Source organism: Mastigoproctus giganteus, chromosome 2 (genome assembly GCF_048544385.1).
Source record: "Mastigoproctus giganteus isolate SK-2022 chromosome 2, ASM4854438v1, whole genome shotgun sequence".
Classification (NCBI taxonomy): Eukaryota; Metazoa; Arthropoda; class Arachnida; order Uropygi; family Thelyphonidae; genus Mastigoproctus; species Mastigoproctus giganteus.
The window spans coordinates 171,937,489-171,964,910 of record NC_143576.1 but is presented as its reverse complement, the minus strand read 5'-3'; the positions used below and the strand labels follow the sequence as shown (position 1 = coordinate 171,964,910).

Genomic DNA, 27,422 nt, shown 5'->3' with positions numbered 1-27,422 from the left:
TGATACGCATAAACAAAGCTTCGCGCATGTAGCAACTGAATAAACAACACCATAAAGGCAGAGATACACTATTAACACCTCACATTTCTAGGGGTTACTACCATAAAACAATAAAAATCCAGTTGCGTTTCTGCTAGTGAAATCTGTTATAAACTGGTAGTAAACTCCATCTAATTGCATTTGCGATTATATCGATAGCTGGAATTGTGTTGCTTTTTACGTTATTATGGTGAAATGTGTTTCCCCTTCACTGATATAAAAAACATAAAAGCAACAAAGTTGAATTTTGTTCATCTTTCGCTCTCATTCTCCGCCGTCGCACCGCATATCGATAACAAATGAAAAACGACCTTGAAGATAGTGGGCGGCAGCGTTGCCAAACGAAAAAAATCAAGAACCGCGTAACTCCGAGTTCGCGTAAGTCGGGGTAGCGTAAGTCGGGGTATTACTGTAGTGTATCTCGGCCTGTACGGTGTTGTTTATTCAGTTGCTACACGGGCGCAGCTTTGTTTATGTGTATCAAGCGTGCCTCCTCGTTTTGTAATTGTGCTTTATTCCCAAAAAATTAGTAAAATACTTAAAAGGTGTGAAAAGGAAGCGGCCTGGCGAAGACACTGCAGATTCAGAGAGAAAAAAAAAATAGTAATATCGATAAACAGGGGCGGACTGGGTCAAAAATTCTTACCCGGGAAAATTTATAGTGGCCTCATACTACGGCCTCCGGCCTACCGGGATTTCCTGGGTAAGGCTTATGGCCAGTCCGCCTCTTGTCGATAGAGAAAAAATATGAAATTGTGAAACGCTTTGAGCAAAATGAAAGACCATGTGATATTGCACGTGCTACAGACCGAAATGAGGCAACGCCGAGAATTAGAAAGAATGCAGAGAAAATAAAAACAACTTTCATAGCAGAAACAACACAAAGTGTTATTAAAATCCATTAGATTAAGACACAAAGAATTGGAAGAGATGGAATGGCTGTCATCTGTTTGGATAGAAAATCAAACAAAAAACAAGTTTGCTTACGATAGAAGCAAAAGCATTAGCAATATTTTATTACGTAATAGTCGTAATAAAATACGTAAGCATTTTATTACGACTTACGTATTATAATTTATACTTACGTATTATAAAATACGTAAGTATTTTATTATGACTATTTTATTTAATATAATAAATTTTTTACTATTTTATTAATAAATTTTTATTATTTATTATATTATAATAAAAATAAAAAAATATTATTTTTTATTACGTATTTTAATTAATCGTTATAAAATACGTAAGTATTTGATAACAATTAAAATTAACCGATTATTTATTGTGTTTGGTAATGTTTTGGTTCCAAATGTGTGTGTTCAATCTTGGGTGGTCGGCACCTAACCCCACTTTTCCCATAGGGCCTGTTGTTTATATTGCACGATTTTGCATTGCACGAGGGTTTCTAGGAACACAACTATTGTGCTATATGATGACAGACTACAGAAAACAATAATGGACCCAATACTAAACCCTGAGGGACTCCACTAATAACATTAGTCCACAATGAGCAGTGTCCATTGATTACCACTCTCTGTCTTCTCCCCCTCAACCACCCCTTTATCCACAGCAGCAATTTGCCTCCAATGCCACACTGCTCCAATTTGTGCAGCAGTCTTCCATGTGCAACAGTATCAAAAGCCTTTCTAAGATCCAAGTATATAATATCAAAGTTATTCTCTGCATCCAGTTCTTTTGTGACTGCATCATAGTATCCAATCAAATTGGTCAGGCAAGACTTCCCCTTAACAAAACCATGCTGTGTCGGAGCTATAACTGAAGTCTTGTCTAGATGATCCTGCAGTGCTTCTTTAACCAGTGCCTCCATTAATTTTCCGGGAACAGAAGTTAAATTAACAGGTCTATAATTACTTGTCGCCCTTTGATCCTCCTTTGGGAATTGGGGTCACATTTGCATATCTCCAGTCCATGGGTACTTCCCCTGAGTCCAAGGAAGCTCTCATAATTATGGCTAAGGGTTTGCTTACTTCCTTTGCTGCCTCCTTTAATATAACTGGATAGATCCCATCCATCCCAGGTGCCTTTCTTGTATTTATCTTCAACAATTTCTCCTCCACTTTACTCTCAGTTATTACCAGATTCTCTAGCTTACTGCCAGAGTTTAGTTCACCTCTGGCATTCTCCTTCCTGAATAACTCCTCATGTGTGAATGTAGAAGCAAAATATTCATTTAGTTTGTTAGCTACCTGAGCAGGATCATTAACAGTTGAACCATCGATATCAAGTCCTGTCTAAATGTCTTCTCTTGTAATTGAAATTTATTGTTCCTAGCTTTGAAGTTGTTTATAACAGTGAAAATTTCACCCTCATTCGCTTTGCTTTCTCCTGTCGGAGCCTTATACCTCTCAAAGTCTTTCCTCGTGAGCTTTCTTTTGCAAATTTTTCAAGGTGCGTTGCTGTCGTTGGACCCTTTCAAGATGCTCTGTCTTTTTTTTAGGTGCGATTCCATATTTGAAACTCTAATTTACTCTAAATGGATAAAACATTTTCTTCTGTTGGATATCACCTCATAGAGGGGCTCAAAGAAATGAACCTGCAGATCAAGCTGTAAAACATCCAACAGACATTGAAATAGCTAAATTTCAAGTTTCTTGCAATTATTGATTTAATTTATGAATTTTATTTAGATTTTATACTAGTATCTCTCATTTCAGTATATCCATTTACTGTTATTATTTTTATATAGATTTAGTATTAGTATTAGTAACGGCCGCATGGTGCAAGAAAGCCTATGGCTTATGCTGCACCAGCCAAAAAAAAAAAATCCGAACAAAACAATGATAAAAACAAAAAATAAATAAATAACTAAATAATAATAATTAATAAATAAAAAAAAAATAAAATAAACAAAAAGGAAATTAAACCTATCATCCTATGTGCTTCCCTTACCCGAAAGTACTATCCAGATGACCTTTGAATTTCCCCAAACTGTCAGCCTCTACCACCCATGAAGGCAACTTATTCCAGTAATTTATAACTCGCTGGCTAAAATAGAACTTCCTGCAGTCCAATCTAAACATTTCCCCCCGTAACTTGAATTTATGTCCCCTAGTTCTAGCATCATTTATAATCTTGAAAATTTTGTCCTCATTCATTTTACTGATGCCTCTTAGAGCCTTAAACACCTCAATCAAATCTCCTCTAAGGTGTCTAGTTTCCAAACTCTGCAACCCACATATTCGAAGTCTTTCTTCATAAGGACGCCCTTTTGCCGATCTCACCAGGCGAGTTACCCTTCTTTGCACCCTTTCAAGAAGCTCGATGTCTTTCTTTAGGTGCGGTCTCCATACTTGAACACAGTATTCCAAGTGTGGTCTAACATAAGCCTTATATAATGGGATTATCACGTCCCTATCTCTACGTGCAAAAGTTCGATAGATCATCGATAGGACACCATGGGCCTTCCTTGCAACCTGTTTACAATGCTCAGAGAATTTCATGTCTGACCGTATCGTAACACCCAAGTCCCTTTCCTCCAGTACTGGGTTTAGTTGAACTCCACCAAGTGAATAAGGTTTTTTGGGATTACTGTTTCCCAGGTGTAATACCTAACACGTTGTTGGATTAGAGCACAGCTGCCATTTTTCTGACCATTCCTGAAGTCTATCTAGGTCTCTCTGAAGAAGCTCAGCTTGACAGTGATCATTAACTACTCTACCAATTTTAACATCATCTGCAAATTTAGACATCACGCCCTCTATCCCTTCATCAATGTCGTTTATGAAAATTAAAAACAACAGTGGTCCTAATACTGATCCTTGGGGAACCCCACTTCTTACATCAACCCAATCTGAGGAATAGCCATTTATCACAACCCTCTGCCTCCTGCCCTGAAGCCATCCTTCTATCCATCTAAGGATTTTCCCAGTGATTCCAACCTGTTCCAGCTTATAAAGCAACCGCTCATGTGGGACTGAGTCAAAAGCTTTGCTGAAATTTGAACACTTTTATCCATGATGCTGACAACACTTCACAGAAAATATTTGAGAACTCACTGGCTGTTGGCTCTCAGTTTTATATGCTTTGTCATAGGGTTTTTTAGATGTGAGGAAAAATCCTTACATCTGTAGATATGTTCTATCCAAATTACAATTAAGGATTTTGAATTCAATGAATTTTTATTTAACTTGTTTCTTTTAATTTAACTATTTTTGAAATGAAAAACAGTGGAATGTGCTTTAATAAGGGAATTTTAACCAATGAGTGTTCTGTTAATTTGAGCAATGTGGAATTAGGGATAAGTTTTACTTATGGATAAAGGGATATCTAGTTAAATGGTAAGAGATAGAGTAGTTATGAATGGACATTGTTCTTTGCCTGATGAGTTGCAAAAGGACAGTTTCAGTTTAATATTGATAAATGCTGAGTACTGCATTAATCAGTAAACCTCAATAGCAGAATAATATACCATTTGAGTAGCACCAAACTCAAGGTGCGAAAGAAAGTGATCTCCGGATAGTTGTTTAGTCTGACCTGAAGTTCTCTCTGCTGTACCGACAATTTGTTAGGGGTTCTGTCAGTGATATACAGAACTTTGACAGTAGGGATAAAGAGAAGATTATCTCATTGTATAAAACTGAGGTTATGCCACATCCTGAATATTGTATACATATTTGGAAACTGCATTTTAGGAAGGTCATAGATCTATTGGAAAGGATGCTGAGGAGAGTAAATTAGTTGAGAGAAAATGGGTATTCTTATCAAGGGCTGGGGTGTTCTGTAAATTACAGCATCTGGAAGTAAGCCATGCTCGTGGAGACTTGATTGGAGTTTTTAAGGCTTGAAGAGGGGTTGAGTAAACTAAATGCCGATGTCGCTTTAGTTTTCCTTAGATGTCATGCACAAGGGAACTAGATTTAAAAAGTGTTGTTGCAGAATTGATGTACAGAAATTTGCATTCAGCCAGAGAGTAATTAATTGTAATAAACTTCCATCTGTTGCCGTAGTGTTGTTAGAAGTAAAGTTTGAATAATTTTTTTTTTAGCCCCAGGGGCTCACATCTGGTGAGTATGGGCTTGGCATACCCAGGGTCCTGAACTGGATATCATTATTCTTCTCTTTCTTGGTGATTCCTTTCTACTTCTCTCTCATGTAGTGAGGTATATTTAATCAAACAAGATGAGTTGAATGATTTGGTTTGAGACTTAAATTTTCCGAAAGAACAAGCTGAACTGTTAAGTTCTAGGTTACAGCAGTGGACTATACTCGCAGCAGGAACAAAAATTTTAGTATTTTGAAAAAGAAATGAAAAGTTTTTGAAATATTTTGCTGTGGAAGACAGTGTTTTTGCAAAGACAATATTGGACTTCTGAAAGAACTAGGTGTCATGCATAAGTCAGATGAATGGCATTTATTCACAGATGTCTCAAAAGTAATTTTAAAAGCAGTTTTGCTTCATAATGGCAATAAATTTCCATCAGTTCCTGTGTTTCATTCAGTTGGACTTAAGTCAAGAAAGCATGAAAACCTTAAGCCTAAGGTTTTCATGCTATAAAATACCAGGATTATGGTTGGAACATATGCAGTGATCTTAAGGTTATTTGTTTGCAGGGGGATTTCACAAAATGTTGTTTTTTGTTTGTTGGACAGCTGTGCAACAGAAGAACATTATAATATTGTGCAACATTGGGACAATGTAATTGTAAACTACATTCCTTTAGTGTGATCAAACAAGGTTCTTCTTCCATCCCTGCACGTCGAACTTGGATTGATAAAAAAATTTCGTGAAGGGACTAGATAAAGAAAGTAACGGATTTTCATACTTGAGAAGTGTGTTTCCTAATTTAGCATATGCCAAACTTAAGGAAGGAATTTAATCATTAATTTTGTAGTACATGGTTTTTTTGTTAATAGGAAAGCAAAAACTGTGAAATTTTGGTGTCTGACTCAAGTGCTATAAAAACATGGGCTTTCGAATGTCGTTGAAAATTCATTTTCTTCATTCCCATCTCAAAATTTTCGAAAATCTGGGAGATGTGAGTGATGAACAAGGAGAGTGGTTTCATCAAGATATTTCCATGATGGGAAAGTGGTATCAAGGTCGCTGGGATCCTGTAATGATGGGGGATTACTGCTAGTCCTTGTGAGGGAGGGTAAGCAGGAATACAAGAGAAAATCCCTTAGTAGCAAACATTTTTAAGGACAATTACAGGTATTTTTTACACTTGTATTGCAAACTTGAATTATATGTATATATCCCTTTATTTTAACATTAAACAGTACATCTTTTGATGTAGATGCGATAGTAGAGACTTTTTATAGTGATTTTCGTAATCAGCACGTTTATTTCTTCCAGAATCACATATTTTCATTGCAGAGGTATGAGAAAAAAATTTTTTTTGTTGGTTAGTGTTATTAATGATATTTACATCATCAATAATAAAAATGGGTTACTCTTCTAAGGTTCAAAGCCCCATGGTCAAGAAAATTTCGTGTCATAAATCATCTCCCAAAGTTACTGGATTAAAGGAGTTTGAGTATTCTTTTTTATTTGATGATTTTTTAAAAAAATTTATTTAAATGAGAAAAATTTCAGTATGATTTGGATTTGTGATCAAAGTTTTATAGCCATATCTGCTGTTCTCTTTTTTATTTATATAAGTTAAAGCAGAAGGGATTGCCATCGATACAGTTCTCCAAATTCAAGAATCAAACTGATGCTGTTTTATTTTTGTTACCTGCTGGTAAATTCATGTTGGGCACGAATACACTAAATCGTCAGTTTAACGTACTTTGGAAATAACAGATAGCATCTACTGAATTAGGGTTTTTGCTTACTTGGGACCTGGTGATGTCATAAATCTTGGTCTGACGGTATTTACTATCAGTTAAATAGTTTTACAATAACGCATATTTAACTTGCAGCCAGTGAGATGGCTGGCCTTGCTTTTATATCATAATGAAGCAGTTTTGTTCCTTTTTATGACCATTGAAGTAACTTGTTGAAATACCATACTTAATTTGTGTTTACACTTGCACAAAAATAATCAGTATCCAGAGAAAGCTAGTTTCAGTACAGAGATCCACCACCTTTAACTAGGGGAAGCTGCCTCAGAAGCCTAGCGAGGGGGGGGGAGAGCAGAGGGGCAGTTGCCCCGGGTGCGGAGCTTTGGGGGAGCAAACTGAAGGAATTATTTATCACATTCACATTACATTATCACACTCAGGGGTGCCAGGAAGACATGTTGCTCCCGGACGTTGACGACCTAAGCTACGCTACTGGCTGCCTTGATCTACATCCTCTCACTTTCACTTCCCACTTCTTGTGTTACTCTGTACTCTCCACACTCTCTCTCTCTCTCTCTCTCTCTCTCTCTCTCTCTCTCTCTCTCTCTTTTTTTTTTTTTTTAACTTGTTCTCCGAACAGGAAGCTCAGACGACTCTGGCAGAGAACAATGGGCAGCCTGGCTTACCTCCTAGCGGTCTGTATGTACAACATAAGGTTCCACCAAGGGCCCTGCAGCCAAAAGCCAGAACCCAACAAAACACTTTAGTAGTAGTAGTAGTAGTGGCATGTGATGCAAGAAAGCAAGTGTATGAGCTTATGCAGCATCACCAAGAAAAAAAAAAAAAAAATCACGCCATTCCCTCCAAATGCCTGTCCAGTTCCTCCTTAAATTTATTTAACCAATCAGCTTCCACAACGACAGATGGAAGTTTGTTCCAGCAATTAACCACCCGCTGGCTAAAGGCAAATTTCCGCACATCTATTCTACATCTGTCTTTTCTTACTTTGAATTTATGCCCCCTTAGGTTCGTAATCTTAACAAGTGTAAGGATCCCATCAGAATTCAGCATGCTCAACCCATTCAAGGCCTTTACATATACAACATTTACATATACAACACACAAAACTTTTCTGGCTTTTACAGTGTCACTGTATTTCTTCACAAGAGTACTTATGGCACAGATGTGGGAAACCATTGGTGGTGCCTGACCCCCTAAATGCCATGTGCACTGTTTACACTCCTGCTGTATGAAGAATTTATAAACAAGTCTAAATTTATATACCATGGGAATGTATTAGCAAAGGCATATGATGCAAGAAAGCAAGCTTATATAGCTTCAGCCAAAAAAAAAAACCCTTATTTCATCCATCAACTCACTCCAAATGTTTGTCATGTTCTGCCTTGAATCTATTTAAGCTATCAACTTCTACGACAGTTGGAAGTTTGTTCCAGCAATCACCACCTGCTGGCCAAAGGCAAACTTCTGTACATATATCTTACAACCGTCTTTCCTCAATTTAAATCTATGCCCTTTCAGGCGATTATTCTGAGCAAGAGCAAGAATCCCATCAGCATTGAGCATGCTCAAACCATTCAAGGCTTTATACACCTCAATCAGATCACCTCGCAGGTGCCTAGTCTCCAGACACTGTAATTTGCGAGACTTAAGCCTTTCTTTGTAAGAGCAACCCTTTGCTCCATTCACTAATCTTGTTGCCCTTCTCTGTGAACTCGTTCCAACAGCTCTACATCCTTCTTAAAATGAGGTCTCCAGACCTGTATACAGTACTCAAGGTGTGGTCTGACCATTGCCTTATACAAGGGGATAATCACCTCCTTATCCCTGCTAGAAAAATTCCTGTATATCATTGACAAGACCATGAGCTACTCTTGTAGACCGTCTGCACTGCTCAGAAAACTTCATATCTGCCTACACAATTACCCCCAGGTCCTTTTCATTCTCTACCACTGTCAGTGTGGTACCACAGAGTTGATACGTTACTCTGGGGTTACTGCTTCCCATATGTAGTACTTTACATTTGTCAATGTTAAACTTCATTTGCCACCTCTCAGCCCATCTGCTCAACTTTTCTAGATCCTGTTGCAGCAGTGTACTGTCATTAGTGTCATTAACAACCCTGCCAACCCTCGTATCGTCTGCAAACTTGGACATTAAGCCTGCTATATCACTTATAAATACAGAAAACAACAATGGACCCAATCCATTGTTGGAATGGGCCCAGTTTAGAGCAGAACATGTGCATGAGACAAGAAATTTTGCTCTTGTGTGAACTTGCGATGCTGTAATTCATTCTGTATTGGCAACAGTGTTGTAAAGTTTTTACATTATAGTACTGTTTTATAGTTTGTGCAGTTCTACAGTACTGTGCTGTAGTTTGAACTTTCATGTCTCCATTTTCATGTGCATTAGCATATATACATAAAGTGCCTATTGTTTTCACTATGTATGTCAGTCCACCTCTGTCCATCTATATGTAATAACTCAACTCCTAGTGGATGGATCTTCCTAAAATTTTATATTGTTTTTTTTTATTAGAAAGATTTGTTGAGCCATCCTAAATTTCATTAAAATCAGACTAATAGAAATCTGGTAATTATTATTTCTTTGTACATATGTAATAACTAAACTTCCAGTTAACAATTTTCATGAGATTTTTTATTTGGCTCTTTTAGAATGATTTGTTGAGCCTTTCCATATTTAATAAAAAAATTTGGGCCAATAGAAATCCAGCAGTTAGTATTTCATTTTTTTCCATACATATCTCATAGACTATCTGTATACTGCATATTGTACTGAAGTTCTGGATATTGTTTGTTACCCTTAACTGATTGGAAGAATGAATGGGCAATATGGTGGATGCACAGAGATGAAATGCTTTTTTTGTTTGCACATAAAAATTGTGGCTTTTTTTGTTATAAATTATGAATTATTACTATTTGCTGTCCAAAATTTAATCATTAAATAAAAATAATTAATTAAATGAAATTTAATCAATTTGAATTTGAAATTTAATTTGAATTTAATAATTAAATGAAATAAAAATCATTAAACACTGTTTAATGATTATTTAATAATTCATATATAGTCCAATATAAAATAATAATTCATATATAATTACCAAAGTTGCTAGAATTTTATGGAATAAAATTCTAGCAACTTTGGCAGTTGTATATATTTCTCTTAATCAGATTTAATAAACAGGCTTTAAATCAAGGTTTACTGTACTTGGATAAGTTAAAACCTCTATTTGTTTAATGATAATAAAGTAATACATAATGTACCAAGTGCCCATTTTGTGCTAAATTTTTTTTTTTAATATTTGGTAGATTTTACTTTTTTTTTATTATAGGTGAGGGCTGCTCAGACAGCAGCCAGTGCTGCTCCAAAAACAAGTTTGAAAACTTTTTCTATTTATCGTTGGGTGAGTTGAAATGTCAAATGTAACTATACTAATAACTATACAAATGTAACTATACTAACTATACAAATGTAACTTTGGTCCTTGAGGTTGTCACAGACATTCTCTTAGATATGCCAGACAAGCTGTTCTTGCTACCTGGGAGTCTAAAACGCTGATGGAACTGATATTCGGGTGACACTCAAGTCAAAGTGGACCCAATTTCGGCGAAGTCCGGACGGTCTATGACAGCCAAATCCTCTGCTTGCACCTTCACGATGGTGGGACTGTTAGTAATCCTGGGTATAACCTTCATGCACAAGTACATGGTGGGTGATCACCCAGGTGTGAACCAATGTAAGCAGGGGTCGAGGTGTGTCGCCCACACCACATAGAGGAACACCGCCCCTCTATGTTACCAGGCAGTACTAGGTGGTAGATGACTCTCATCAACCGGTGAAATACCACCACTTTGCTTATTGGAGGCTTGAAGTGGTGGAACCCATGTTTAGTCTCTAGAGCTAAGTTCCGGCCAACCCTTCCCTATCTCTTCCATCATGCAGTATGATTGATGAATTTTGAGGTTATGATGAATGTCGTGGCGAGATCCAATATTCCTTACATTTCGAGGGTACAGCTCTAAAACGGTGTTCGCAGGCCGGCCGCTAGTTAGTACACCGGACTGAACCTATTGGTAACTCTCTAGGAAGCTTCCAGATCAGCTAGTGTATAATCTTGCTACCTCTACTCTGCCAGATAGTGACTGGAGGGAGTCCAAGTAGTGTGTATGCGGGGAGCATTGTTGAGGCCACGTTATGTCAAGGATCTGGGTATATTCTTACCACATGTACGCCATATCCAAAAATTTCATTACTTCATACAGCATGTCCCACCCACTTTTTCTTACTATTGACTATGAATTGTCAAAATAATAGAGCAAGCTTATCTGCGAAAAGATCTAAACCTCCCAAGGACTTCCTAATTCATTTCACAAATATACGTGGTCTCAATTCTAATCTCAAGGATGTCCATTTCCACTTGCAGTCTTCCAAACCCCATGTACTTTTTCTGACTGAATCTCAGTTATCAGTTGATTCAACTACTGCTCATCTCAGGATGTCCAAATTATTTGCTGTATGATTCCTTTCGCATCAAAGGTGGTACTTGTGCATATGTCCGTTCTGATATTCCCTGTCAGAGACTTGGCAATTTGGAATCTCCTCTCTTTGATCTTCTCTGGCTTAAAATCTCTCTACCTCATTGTGTAAAATTCATCTGTTGTCTCTACCGTTCTCCCAACTCCACTAATCACTTGGAGCTCTTTGACTTCCTCTCTTGGCAACTTGACTTTCTCCAGTCCAACTTTCCTAACAGTGAGGTAATTTTCCTTGGTGATTTTAACGTTCACAACTCCAGCTGGCTTCCGTTTTCTAGTCACACCGACCCAGCAGGTCGAGATGCTGAGGCTTTTGCAATTACTAATGACCTAGCACAGATTGTTCATTTACCTACAAGAATACCAGACAATCCTAATCATACAGCCAATACGCTTGATCTTTTTCTCACAAACAACCCTTCTAAGTACAAGGTTGAAGTGAGAGGTCCTTTAGGCACTTCAGATCACAACTTGGTGATTCTCTTCTCCAATGGAACCTTTATCTCATGGCTATTCCCAACCTCGTATTGTTTGGCATTACAAGAATGCAAAATGGGATGACCTGCGAGACTTCTTTTCTTCTTTTCCTTGGTCTGATTACTGTTTCAAAACTTCTGATGTCAACGTTTGCTTAGATCGTGTCAGTGAAATTATTCTTGCAGGAATGGAATCCTTTATCCCACACTCCACTTTAAAATCTCGTCCTTTATCTAAACCTTGGTTTTCCAATAAATGTGCTAAGGCTGTCCAAGAGAAGAATGTTGCATATCATAATTGGCTTGTTTCTAATTCTTCAGTTTCATTTTCTGCCTACACCAAAGCTCGCAACAATTGTAAAGCAGTTATTAATCAGTCCAAACTAGAGTTTGAACAGGCTAAGAGTAGAAAACTTGCTTCTTGCCCTAATGGTAGCCGAGCATTCTGGTCTCTTGCCAAAGCTATTGGCCGCAACTTTTGCCCATCTCTGCTCCCACCTCTGTCCAAACCAGATGGTTCTGTTGTCACTTCAGCCAAGGATAAAGCTGACCTGCTAGCATCCCATTTTTTATCGAGCTTATGTATTAATGATCTTGGTAAAACACCTCCCACCATTCCTAACACGCTCCATTCAATGCCTCCTGTGGTCTTCCGTCAAAAGGATATCAGAAGGATTTTGATGAATCTTGATGCTAAGAAAGCTCCAGGTCCTGATGGTATTTCTCCACTTGTTCTCAAAACCTGTGCTCCTGAACTTACTCCTATTCTTTGCCGCCTTTTTTCACTTTCTTATTCAAAAGGTGTTTTTCCTTCTGCTTGGAAATTTGCTCATATCCAGCCAGTTCCTAAAAAGGGTAACAAATCCCTCCCATCCAATTATCGTCCCATTGCAATTACTTCTACTCTTTCTAAAGTAATGGAGAAATCAATTAACCGCCAACTCTTAAACTACCTAGAAACCTTCCGTCTGATCAACGATCGCCAGTATGGATTCCGTCAGTGTCGATCCACTGGCGATATTCTGGCTTATGTTACCCATTTATGGACTAATTCAATGGAAAGGTTTGGTGAAACACAAGTAGTTGCTCTTGACATCTTAAAGGCTTTTGATCGTGTTTGGCATAAAGGTCTTCTAAACAAGCTTCCATCTTATGGTTTGCCGACTATTTTTAGTAATTGGTTATCCAGTTTTCTCTCTGATCACTCACTGAGGGTGATGGTGGATGGCTCTCTGTCTTCTAACTTCTCCACTAATGCCGGTGTCCCCCAAGGTTCAGTTCTTTCTCCCACTCTTTTCCTCTTGTATATCAATGACCTTCTTCCATTGACTGGAAATCCTATCCATAGTTTTGCCGATGATAGCACATTGCATTCAACTTTCCATTTTGAGAAACCTTGTCCAGCTCAATCAGCTTCAAGTTCTTGAAAATCTGCTGCCAATTCCTTAAATGCCGATCTTCAGGTAATTCTCCATTGGGGCAAAGACAACTTAGTTGATTTCAACCCTTCTAAAACTCAATCTTGTCTTATATCTCGCAAAAAGGATTCTTCTGCTCCTATGCTTATCTTTAGTGACACTCCGATTTCTAGGCAAAATGATATATCTCTTTTGGGGATTACCCTGACTTCTAATCTCTCTTGGCACAAGCACATTACAAATATTGCTTCCTCTGCATCTAAAAAACTTGGTTTTCTCTTTCGCTCTCGGCGTTACTTTTCTCCCAAACAGCTGCTCACTCTGTATAAATCGCAAATCCGCCCTGCCATGGAATATTGTTCCCACATCTGGGGTGGTGCCCCCAAAACCTCTCTCAGGCTTCTTGATTCCATTCAGAAGAGGGCAGTTAGGTTAATTAATGATTCATCTCTAACAGAGTCTCTCCACTCGCTTTCTCATAGACGCACTGTTTCTGCTGCATGCCTCTTCTACAGATACTTCCATGGGCACTGTTCTTCTGAATTGGCTTCTATAATTCCCGCTCTCTCTTTCAAAACAGTCCGAATACGTGCCGCCACCAGCGAACATCCATTTACTGTCCAACTTCAAACCCACAGAACCAACTTTTCATCTTTCTCGTTTATTCATTCAACTGCCGTTTTCTGGAACAACCTTCCTTCATACGTATTTCCTGAAAATTACAATCTACAGAAGTTCAAGTCCAATATCAACAAATATCTTCTTTCGTCTTCTCAACCTCCAACTCAAGCACGGTACTAAGTACTATAGGTTATAATACCTCTCGTGTTTGGGGTTCTCATAAAAAAAAAAAAATTGGCATTATCAGGACTGTGTAGTCATAATTTTGGTGCCTAGAGTAAGCTTACTGAAAAGGTGCCTAAGTTTTAATGAACACATAGGTTGATTATAGATGCCACTTGTGACTAGGTACTGTATAATGTTGCGTGTTACATCATACCTAGTCCTACATGATTTTATTCATATGATGAGTGTCATATTAGAATTCTGTAAAGTGAGTTGATGAAAATCTAATTTAACTTGCATATTAATAAATAATTAAAACTTTTAGTTTGATAATTTCTTTAAAAAAGAATGGCTGTGTTGCTCTGATTATGATGTACTTGAAGTTAATTAAAACAGTATCGTAATGTTACAGAATTAAATGTCATTTTAAAAGAAAAAATGTAATATCACATTAAATAATGAATTCCTAATTGCTATTTTCATAGTGGGTAAACCACACTGTTAATTATCATTATTTTTTTTTTGATGGGTAATATTTACATTTCACCAGTGAAAAGCATTGGCCATGTCCTGATCCTCATTATAAAGATGTCCCATGGGATTCTCATCAGGATTCTGTACAGATTAGGGTGTCGTTTCAAATTTGTTCTCCTCAAATTGTCAACAAGCTGTGTAATTTGGAACATTAATTGTATTGCTATATGCATGTTCATTTCCATGTAATTTGACAGTGCTGGTAGGTATGATTACCTAAGATGTCATTGTAGAATGTGGCTACGAGGATTCTTGGAACTGTGCTAGTGGCTTCCTCTCAGTTTATAATAAGTACCATATTGCATGATACCTTCTGCAGATTTCATTGTTGGGACAGTTCAGTGGTGTGCAAACTGTGAGGCGTGACCCCCAGAAGGTCACGGGAAAAATTAAAGGGGTCGTGGCAATTTTTAATAAAATTATTTTTTGTGTAGAGACCTTACTACTTGAACAAAGTCTGAGATACAAATGAACCCTACTGCCACTCTATTTTGTTAGGATGGTTTCACGTTTGACGAAGGTGACGTTCTTACTTATTGTCCACGTCGGGAATATGTGACTTCTCAGTATGTATTAATACTTTTCAGCTGTGGGAAGAAGTCAGACAGTGCCAAGTCAAGAGAATAAGGTGGGTGTAGCAAGATAATAAAAACAAGAATTTCATAATAAATCGATATTCAATTTTATCCATGACACTCTGTAACACATTCAGCTTTGTAATTCACTTATTGAGTAGTACTGAGAAGTACTACTCAGCTGCTGAACTGTGATCCCTCTAGCTCTTAATTCGTGCTTCCTACAGAACAAATTCTCAAATTGCCTAAAGGCCAGAGGTGCAAATATACTGTGGGAGTAAATATATGTTATATAGCAAGTCTGTTGCACATGCTTTATTCTGCGTCGAAATTTGGTGCTTCCACGTCAGGTTGGTTGTGTTTTCCATTCTTCTGCTACTTTTTATATTACATGTTTCATTATTATCGTTGTTTTTAAGAGGAAAAAATATAAATTTTACCATGGACAATTGGGTAATCAGAACAAAATGGCTGAGGAGTGACGATACTTCAGAAGCTAATAAGGTGTGAAATATAGCATGTGAAACTCTGAACACTAACGTTATTTCAAGTATAGTGCAACCAACAATTTCTAGTTGAGAGCCATCATATTCCAAATGAAAAGGAAAGAAAGAGAATAGAAAATATCAAGAGGAATTTATGAAGTATGGCTTCATGTACAGTGTTGTTGATGATGAGCAATGTCTGTGCAATATGTTATGAAAAACTGGCTAATGAAAGCATGAAACCTATTAAATTAAAAGACACATATGGAAATCCAGAGCTAATAAAAAAAACTGAATCTTTTTTTGCGAGTCTCATGTTCTCCCTGCTGCAATAAATATGATTTCAATTATTCATGGAGAAAAGTACAGCAACGACTTAAAAGCCATTCCTGTCCCAGTGGAGTTCTAGGGAATGTGATGCCTTGGTGCCAATCACAATTTGGCACCCCTTTAAAATTTTCTTCAGTATGTGTATGTAAGTTTCAGGTTTTCAGTACCCCCTTGAATGTTGGCGCCTGGGTGCAATGCACCCTGTCCACCCTCGGAATGGCCTGCACCTGCTCTGTCCAGAGACAGTCTTGCGGAATATTACAGTTATTGTGGACAACATAAAATTCAATTTATTAAATCGATTGAAAGTCCAATATTTGCAATACAGGTAGATGAATCCACAGATATTTCAAACCTTGCTCAACTTATTGTATATGTCAGATACCGTATGACTGAGTGGATATTTTGAAGGATTTTCTATTTTGCAAAGCTTTATTAAAATTAGAATGACGGGCGTGAAGATTTGTGATGTTATAAATAAAAATCTTTAAAACCAATAATCTAATGTTGAACAGCTGTTTTGCAATTTGTACTGATGGTTTGGCTGTTATTAATAGGAGAAAATAAAGGTTTAAAAGGCAAATAAAGGAAATTGCTCCAAATATAGTTTTTAATCATTGTATTATACATAAGGAAGCATTAGTAGCAAAGTAAATGCAAACTGATTTGCACAAAGTTTTGAAAGATGCAGTACGTGTGATCAACTTTATTAAAAGTAGAAGCTTAAATAGCAGACTTTTACTATACAGTTGGTCGTCGACTTACGACTGACTTCTGTTCTGACTGACAGGTCGTAAGTCGATCTGGTCGTATGTCGGCCATATATTTATTAACAGTATTTTTTAACCTTTATAATCTTTTTATCATCTTTATAATTTATTTTTATAATCTTTTAAATTTTTATCATCTTTTATTTTTCATTTTAAATACAGTAATGTTTTTATCTTTTACTTAGCGATACTGTACATACCTTCGTTTCTACGCCTAAGCTATCTCTCTCTATGAGGTTAAATTCAAACGTTCTCTACATTTTAATTGGTTTATTATTCATACTGTTTATAAAAATACAAAACTACAATCTATAATTATATTATACATAATGTACTGTAAACACAAAAATACAATCTAAAATTAATGTAAAAATTAATACAAATGAAATTTACAAAATCAATTTTTAATCTTTGCTTGTGCTGGGTTGTGGATCATCAGGTTCGTGTTCTTGGGTTGAGGTAGGAGATGTTTTCTCGATGAGGAACATGCTGAGCTTTGTTTGAACAGTTTGTTTCTTTTTTCCTTCATATATCTCACAATAGCAACGCACAGCATCTTGAATAATACGTTCAACCTTTGTAAATCGTTCGACATTAGGGTCCACTGCTTCGAAACTGGCAAGAGCTTTATTCAGTTGCAAAAAAGAATCTGATAAACCCTTTGCAGTGAATTTCTTTCTCTTCTTCCTCTCTCGCTTTTTCTTGTGCTATTCTCTGTGCTTCCAATTCAGTCAACTCTTCATCCGAAAGTTCTTTTGTCTCACAATCTAGCAACTCCTCTACGTCTTCTATTTCATATTCTAATTTAAGATTTTTTGCAAGTTTAACTATTTTTTCTGTAATCACTTCCAGCTCCTCTCCTTTTTCAGATCCTTCAAATGTAGTATTCGCATAACATTTTAGACACTTTTTCCAAATTCCCCACATACAATTCTTTGTTACACATTCCCATGCGGTCGAAATATTCTTGATACACTGAAGAATGTTGTACTGCTTCCAAAAGTCTTGCAAAGATAAATCAGCATCAGAATCTATCGCTTCGATGGCTTGTGCGAATGTTGTTCTGAGATAGTGAGCCTTGAATGCCGAAATAGCACCCTGATCCCTGGGTTGAATAAGAGTGGTTGTGTTAGGCATAAAAACCACTCTAACATCATGATGAAGGTCGTCCAGATGAGGGAGATGACCAGGGGCATTGTCCATAACCAATAAAATCTTGAAAGGGATACCTCTCTCTCTGCACAATATTCATGAGTCTGGGCAATGAAGCAGTTCATGAACCAGTCTTCGAAGTGCTTGAGTCATCCAAGCTTTAGGGTTTGAACGGTAGTAAATGGGCAGTGTGTGCTTGTTGATGTGTTTAAATTCACGAGGGTTTTCTGAATGATAAATGAGAAAAGGCTCGAGCTTAAAACCTGCAGCATTCCCACCAAGCAACAAAGTTAACCGATCCTTAAAAGCTTTGAATCCTGGCATCTTTTTTGCTTCTTGGTATATGTACATACGATTAGGCATGCGTTTCCATTGCAAGCCAGTTTCATCTACATTGAATATTTGTTCCGGTAGATAACCTTCTTCTTTGATTAGAGTCAAAACTATTAACGAATTTTTTGGCTTCATCTGCACTTCCTGCTTCTCCTGTGACATGTACATTATGCAAAGCAAATCGTTTTTTAAAACGCTTAAACCACCCAGTACTACGCAGAAGATTTTCAGTACTAGCCTGAAAATCTTCTGCGTAATTGTCTCCGGCACGTGATTTTAAACTCCGAAACAAACTTCTAGCCTTTGCTTGCACTGTGTGAAGGCTCATGGGTGTAGTTTTTTTTTTTTAAATCTTCCATCCACATAAACATCAATTTCTCCATTTCATGGATGGGTCCCTGCCATTGTTCGGTTAAAATTGTAGACTTAATAGGTGCAGAACCTTTCACAGCTTCCCGAATTCTTTCTTTGTATCATCAATACCGTGGAATGTGATAACTTCAAGTCACGTGCTATAGTATTCACTTTCTTTCCGCCTTCATACTGCTGGATAAGTTTCATTTTACACTCTAAATCAATAGTTTTCCTTGTCTTAGCTGGCGTATATGTAGATGAAGGCATTTTCCTTTTACTAAACATTTTATGGGTATTTCAGTAGAATTTTAATTAATACACCACACACAACAGATGCTTGAAAGCAACTGAGTGTATGTGCCTGGTGGTGTTCTCAGGCCTCCCGTCATTGATGTGCCTCCTCACCTGGGTTATGGGTGTCCTCAGTAGTGACTTCCTGATTTATTATTAATTTATTTATTATTTATATATTTTTTTGTGGTCGTAAGTGCGGCCGGTTGTAAGTCGCGTAGGTCGTAAGTCAACGACCAAGTGTACTTTGTAATGAAATGGGATCCGCTTATGAAACGCTTCTTTTATATATGAAAATGAGGTGATTGTCCAGTGGTGAAGTATTGAAATGTCTTTTTGACCTCACACATGAAGTTTTATTGTTTTTATTGGATAAAATTTAGAACCTTGCTCAATTCTTTACCAATCAAAAATGGCTTGGAAGACTTACTTAACTTGTTGATATATTTGAAAAACATAATGATTTAAATTAAATCTTCAAGTACAGGGAACAAATATATTAATATCAGTGATAAAATAGAAGTTTTCAAAAAGAAGCTGAATCTTTATAAAACTGAATTTAAGCCTAATAATACCGAAACGTTCCCATGTTTTTTTTGATTTTGTTAATAGCAATAATATCGACATTCTACAATTTACAGATCTCATTGCCACCCACCTAACAATGCTAATTAACAATTTTTACAAACGATTTAATGTATCTCCAGAAAAAAAAGTTGTATTCAATTCGTGATCCCTTGGCTTTTGAAATTTCTTCTTGTCCCAAAATTAGCATTCAGCAAAAGGAAATCTTGTCAGCCTGTCGTCTAACGAAGCATTATGTTCTCGTTTCAAGACTGCAACTTGTGAAAAATTTTGGCTTTCTCTAAGAGATGAGTATCCAGAATTATCGAAAATGGCAATACAAACATTGCTACCTTCCAGGTGTACATATTTATGTGAGGTTGGTTTCTCAAAATTAACAGCTTTAAATACAAAACAGCATTCCAGATTTGATCTAGATGATGACATGAGAGTAGCAGTTTCAATGTTGTGTCAAATATGAACCAAGTATTATCAGTTATCCAGGCTCATCCTTCTCATTTGTATTTGTTTTGTAAATGTTAATTTTTTGTTTTGTAATCTTAGTTGAAGAATAAGAATATGATTTTTTTTTTTTTTTTTTTGCTGTATTCAATAAAAATATTAAACAATTATTTTAATGTGTAAATTAAAAGGAAACAATTCTTTTATTCCTCTCTCAGTACTCGAATAAAATTTTCTACTACATAATTTATAAAATTCCATTTTTCTTCTCTAAAAATCTGGTTATCCTACCTCATTTACATTGAGGGGTAGCATCAATTTTATATTTAATAAAGGGGGTTGCAACCAAAATAAGTTTGCACAGCGCTGGGACAGTTCACCCTACTGAGTAATACCTCACAGAACCTCTTAGATATGTAAATATGATTTTCATGGACCAAGAATGGAATGACAAATAAGTGGACAGAAGAGAAGTATTGGCAGATATACATCTGCTTATTTTTCAGTCACACTAGGATCCTTAGTGTCATGTTATTCAATGTAAATATTTGATTGTAGACATAGATATATAATGTAAAAATCAAATAATTATATAGTGTAATTAAGTTTTTAACATCTGTATATAACATTGGATAAGAGGACTGTGTAATGAGTCATGAAGAGAACACATTACACAGCCATGTAATAGTAATAGAGGCATGTGATGCAAGAAAGGAAGCATACGAGCTTATGTAGCATCAGCCAAATAAAAATAAAAAATAATAATAAAAAAAATAATAAATAAAAAAAAAATTCACACAACCATTCCCTCTAAAAGTTTGCCCAGTTCCTCCTTGAATTTATTTAAGCTATCAACTTCCACAACGACAGATGGAAGTTTGTTCTAGCAATTAACCACCCGCTGGCTAAAGGCAAATTTTTTGCACATCTATTCTACAATTGTCTTTCTTCAATTTGAATTTATGCCCCCTTAGGTTCTTAATCTGAGCAAGTGGAAGAATCCCATCAGAATTCAGCATGCTAAACTCATCCAAGGCCTTATACAGCTCAATCAGATCACCTCGCAGGTGCCTGTTTCCAGCCACTGCAATTTGCAGAACTTAGCCTCTCTTGGTAAGAGGATCCCTCATTCCCATCTTTTCTTGGCGCAGTATAACTGCAGTTATTTTTGCGCCAATAAAATCAAAATCAATCAATCAACCATTCCCATCACCAATCTTGTTGCCCTTTTCTGTACAAACTCAGGCAAATCTACATCCTTCCTAAAATGTGGCCTCTAGACCTGTACGCAGTACTCAAGGCATGGCCTGACCATTGCCTTATACAAAGGGATAATCACCTCCTTGTCCCTGCTAGCAAAATTTTTGTATATCATTTACCAAACTCCATGATCTGATCTTGTAGCCTGTCTGCATTGCTCAGAAAACTTCATATCTGACTGCACAATTACCCCCAGGTATTTTTCATTTTCTACCACCCTAAGTGTAGTATCATGCAATTGGTACATTCCTCTGGGGTTACTTCTACCCATATGCAGTACTTTGCATTTGTCAATGTTAAATTTCAGTTGCCACTTCTCAGCCCATCTGCCCAAATTTGGTTACAAACCAGCTTATATCTATCATAGGCTTCCATGTCACCCATTAATTTATATGTATCCCATGCATTTTTCTTCTCTGCCACATGTCTCATTAGTTCACCTGACATCCATTTAATCCTAAACCTTGAACAATATTTCTTAATTGGAATGTAAAGCCTAGTAGCTTCCAAGATTAATTCTTTGAATGCCTCCCATTTTGAATTTGCTGTTGGTAACATCATCAGTTGGTCCCACCGTATAGAATTTAAATACTGTCTCAGACTTCCGTAGTCGCTTTTACGAAAGCAGAAACCCTTCCCTTTACCCCTGATGTTAGTTCTCTTTGAGTAAATCCCATTTGAGCACACTGATCACTGCCACCTAGTGGTTCTTTTATCTGCAGATTCCTATGCATGAAGAATCACTACTGATAATCAGATCAAGAGTATTACTCCCTCTAGTTGCCTCCTGAACATGCTAATGTAGAAAACAATCATCCAATAAGTCCACAAAAGCCTTGTTAGTGTGTGAATGACCAACCCACAAATTCCAGTCAATATCTCGGAAATTAAGTCATTAGGCATATAACACACTCCTACTCTCAATTTTGATCCCCCAGTGCCTATGTCACACCAAACCGACTCGACACTCCACTGTCCAGTGATGTCGACTGGCTGCACTTCCTTAGATTTTATGTGTTTCTTAACTAATAGCATAACCCCTCCTCCCTTCCTATCATGTCTGTCCTTACTGTACACATTGTACTCCCAAAATTCCAGTTCTGCATTCCTTATATCTGTTTGACACCATGTCTCTGATATCGAACAATATCTGCCTTTGATGTTTGGACCAACACCTCAAATTCATCAAATTTATTTACCAAACTCCTAGCAGTAGTGTATACGTAAGTATACATGCACTTGTTCCTATTCTTAGCTACCCTAACACAACCCATGTGTTTACTTGTACTACAATGACTCCCAGCTGTCTCTGAAATACCTTGCATCTTGTTTTCCAGGCTGCTGCTCATTCCAATAGAAGCAGTGCAAGAATCACTTTCGCCTCTGCCAGCAGCTACTGTTAATCTATTAGTCTGTGTATCCTCCCTAAGCTAGCAGTTTTCCGAACCATCTAACACTGCCTTGATAGCATCAGCAAATATTCTTGCACCTTTTCTATTTAAGTGTATCTCATCCCTGTAGAAGCAGCTTCTCCTGCTAACAAGCACAGACCAGGCTGAGAAAAATTCTACCCTTGAGCCTTGCACAATCTCTCCAGGGCCGAATTGATCGACATGGCTCTCATCATATACTCCCTCCTATTGTGTCTGGGCAGAATTACAGACATTTTCAAATTCAACGCTAATTCACGGCGTTTTTTCAACAGTGACCTGTACTTTGTTAAGTAATTCTGCCCATCTCCTAGTCTTGATAACATTAGTGCCAACGTGTACAACAATATCACCTTTTGTGCCCTTTAAAAGATGATATCTGCTGTACAACATCATCAACCTTTGCCCCTGGCAGACATACCTTGGTTCTGTTCCACCTATCATATACCTTCATCAATATCATTGATAAATATACAAAACAACAGTGGGCTGAACCCTGGCACTCCACTAATAACATTAGTCGAAGAAGAGCACCGTCCATTGATTACTACTCTGTCTTCTCCCACTCACCCACCCTTTAATCCATTGTAGCAACTTACCTTTAATACCATTCTGCTCCAATTTGTACAATAGTCGTCAGTGCGTAACAGTGGCAAAAGCTTTCCTGAAATTCAAGTACAGGTGACCCCCGCTTAATGCTGATCATTCGTTCCGGAAAAACAGAGCGCTAAGTGAATCCGCGCTAAACGAGTGCCGCTTTCCCATAAGGTAACATATGTATTTATGAGCTGGGGGTCGGTGCCATAGGTATTTCCTAATCAATAATAAACAGTAATGAAAAGATGCACAAATGTCGGTCAAAATATTTAATATTCAAATATTCTGCATTACATATGTATAATTATGTGGTAACTACTTGCGTATCAAAAGTAAACTTAAAATTCGAAAAAAAATAATGAATTTAATTGATTTAATTTAATGGATGAATTTAATCATGAAAAATGTGTGGATTTTGAGTAGAACTTTGGCCCTCTTCCAAATAAACTAAAAGGGGTATTAATTTTAAATGGCCCGCAGTTTAATTACCACCCAACAATAAAGTCAACTGATTCTTCGCCGCTTTGAAACTTGGCATGTTTTTTCTTCTTTCAATATGAAACTTCTTTTAGGCATTCGTTTACACAAAAGTCATGCTTCATCTATGTTAAAAACTTGTTGAGAAGTATAACACATAATACCCCTCTTCAATAATTTTAACAAGTTCTTTTTTGAAAGTTTCGGCTCCTTGATCTGCACTAGGCTTCTCCCTGGATTTTAAATCTATTCTACCAGCCCTTACCAGTTTTAAATGGTTCCACATTTTTTTTTTTTTTTAGGCGAGTTTTCTTCAGATCATCATATTGGCTAATCTCTTTCTCTCTCTCTCTCTCTTTTTTTTTTTTTTTTTTAAATATTTAACTTAACTGAATTCTGCATTGGAATATTATCTTCAATAAAATTAGTCTTTACATTTCAATCCTAATAGTCGGCCTAGCCCTAGTTGCTTGCCGTGGAACAGCTATCTTTCCCGCTGCTAAAATTAATTCTTTATTTATTTTTTTTTATAATTGTTCTTACAGTTAAAGTTGCAAGTCCTAAATTATGGCACACATCCGCTTGTCGTTGACCGGAATCGATTCGCTTCAAAACGTCTAATTTAATTTTCAAATTCAGGCTTTTCTTACATTTATAGTCTTCTTACTGCGCCCAGACGTTGTTGCTTTTTCATTCCTATCGGTCATTATTAGCTCTTTGAAAATGTAACTGCGTTGGTTGAATTAATTATGATACAATGTTCAAGTAAACTTTCCATTACGCACGATGTCTAATACTGTACTGAGTGATGACTAGACTTCGGATAAATGCATATAATGCAAATATTACAAGCAATATATTTGATCATTTCTTAAAATGTTGATCTCAGAACTACGTAACAAGTCACTTACTGCAATTAAATTTCACTGAGCGTGGGAAACGTTTTAATGCTGTTTTGCTATTCATTTTCAAGCTATCGACTCCATCAAATGAAATGATATCGTTAAATATGTCAAAAATGTAATCTGTAAAAGAGCGTTATAGTGATCTGTGACAGCGTTATAGTCAGATACGGGTTATAATATAAAAGCAGCGTTATAGCGAATCAGCGTAAAGCGAACCACGTTATAACGGAGGCCTGCTGTATATGATATCAAAATTATTTTTTGCATCCAGTTCCTTTGTAACCACCTGATAGTATCCAATCAAATTTGTCAGACAAGACTTTCCTTTAATAAATCCATACTGTGTCGGAATTATTGCTGAATTATTATGGTATGTAAAATATACCATAATAAATTAATGTCAAAATATTACATAACATATATAAAATATATGTGTTATAAAATAATCATAATATTATACAAAATTTAATAAAAACTAATATTTGCAAAAGAATAACAGAAGTTTACCTCAATATGATACTCTCCAGAAATTAAAACAAAAACAATTTTAAAAAAACCAAAAATCCTACATTACAGTAAGAAATAATTAACAATAATTAAAAATCAAATGGACAAAATTAAAAATCAATTTTAACGTAAGTAAAAATTAAGTAAATTAATTTAACGAAAAAAAAGGCAAAACGATTTTCCTTCCTCAATATGTATCATATTGAGGTAAACTTCTTATTCTTTTGCCAATATTGATATGAACCTATTGAGCATTACAGTTCTGGTTCATACTATCAAATTCATTTTTAATCTCTTATTGACTATTTCATTCATTTCCTTTCTCTAAAGGTATAAACTATCGATACACACAATTATGGGGGATTTTTTTGAATACCTTGGTGCAAAATTACATTAGATTAACACTAAGATACTCGGCCCAAGGTTACCATATTTTTCTTCTAAAGTATTGCCTTCAAAACTACATCATTCCGAAGTTTGCCAGGGTTAATTTAAATCATAAAATTTTGGACGTTAAGCAACTAGCACTTACCACATCGCATAATATAGTTAAGCATGCCTTAAGATCTCGGTATTCTGATAAACAAAAATACCTTTCCCAAGTTAGGAAACTTCGTGACAAATTAAATTATCTGCATCCTAGGAACGATTGGTCTGTATTGAAGACCTCCATAGATTTGCGACATGAAGCACAGGCCTCAGAAATAAAAAAAAACAGAAATGTTAACAAATTGAATACGTTATTGAGAGGGTTAAGACACGTTCATACGAGTTCTAACACATTGTCGCGAGCTTGCAACCAAATGCATATGAGTTGTCTGATGACCCCCCCCCCACCACATACACACAGCGGTCTACCACAGAATACTTCAGCTAGTTTGCAAACACTCCCTCGCCCAACATTGAACGAACTTGCATATCAACAGGTTAAAAATCTTTCCTGGTATATGCTATCGCAGGACCAGATTTCACTTGTATCGAAAGGATTAAATTATAATTTACTACCTCGAGGAAGGAAAATTGTTTTGCATTTTTTTTGTTAAATTAATTTTTTACTTAATTTTTAATTTCATTAAAATTGATTTTTAATTGTGTTCATTTGATTTTTAATTATCGTTAATTATTTCTTACTGTAATGTAAGATTTTCGATTTTTTTTAAAAAATTGTTTTCAATTTAATTTCTGGAGAGTATTATACAAAAGGATTCTACATATCATATTGAGGTAAACTTCTCTTATTCTTTTGCAAATATTGATATCAACGTAGAACTTATTGAGCATTACAGCCCTGGTTCATACTATCAAATAAAAACTAATATATGAGGGGGGGGTATCAAAAAGTTTGTACCCTTACCTACAAATAATAGCCTTAGAAAGGTGAACTTCACACGAACTTTAATACTTTTCTATGTACTCTCCAGCAATGAGAGCACAACAATACAAATGGCCCTCAGTCCCCAGCAGCTTTCACTCTCCCTCTTACGGCAGCAAGAGGATCAGAGTGGAAGCAGAGGGTGCTAAGAATCTCTGGGTACGACCAGGCTGCCATGCACGGAAATTGAACTTGGCCTGTTATAACGTACGATCACTCATCGGTGAAGACAGGATATTAGAGCTGGAAAAGGAATTAGAAAATGTAAATTGGAATATCATCGGTTTGGCTGAAACAAGAAGAAGAAATGAATCACTTATAAGTTTATCAAGTGGAAATCTGCTGTACACCAATGGAAACAGTGAAAGGAGTGAAGGTGGAGTTGGGTTTCTGCTCCATAAAGATTTTAAAAACAACATTTTGGAATTCAAAAGTACATCACCAAGGGTGTCAAGACTAATACTCAAGATTTCTAAGAGGTACAAGCTAAAGATTATAATGATTTATGCACCGACATCGAGCCATGATGATGAAGAGGTTGAAGAAATGTACACTGAAATTGAGAGTCTTCTAGATGAGCAGAAAACCCACTACACTATTATTATGGGGGATTTCAATGCTAAGGTTGGAAAAAGGCAAAACAGCGCAGAAAGAGGAACTATAGGAAATTTTGGAATTGGTGAAAGAAATAAAAGAGGTGAAAGACTTGTGGAATTTGCAGAATCTCAAGGAATGTCAGTAATGAACACTTTTTTCAAGAAAAGGGTGAACAGAAAGTGGACATGGAAGAGTCCAAATGGATTAACAACTAATGAAATCGACTTCATCCTCACTAACAGAAGATATAGTGTGAATGATGTTACCGTCCTGAATAAGGTAAATGTTGGAAGTGATCATAGAATGGTAAGATGTACACTTGATATAGATGTAGGAAAGGAAAGGAAAAAACTGACTCGAGTAAATAATACAAAGGTCTTTGAG

General features: G+C 36.5%; 1 protein-coding gene across 1 annotated transcript in view; it reads left to right on the top strand.

The window, feature by feature from the left end:
* The window catches only part of LOC150089752 (succinate dehydrogenase [ubiquinone] iron-sulfur subunit, mitochondrial-like), a 162,109-nt gene that overhangs the window by 13,046 nt on the left and 121,641 nt on the right, over positions 1 to 27,422 (top strand). Inside the window, exon 2 of the mRNA XM_090368781.1 lies at positions 10,160 to 10,231. Within this exon, the coding sequence (XP_090224907.1) occupies positions 10,160 to 10,231 (72 nt within the window). The remainder of the gene's footprint in view (positions 1 to 10,159; positions 10,232 to 27,422) is intronic.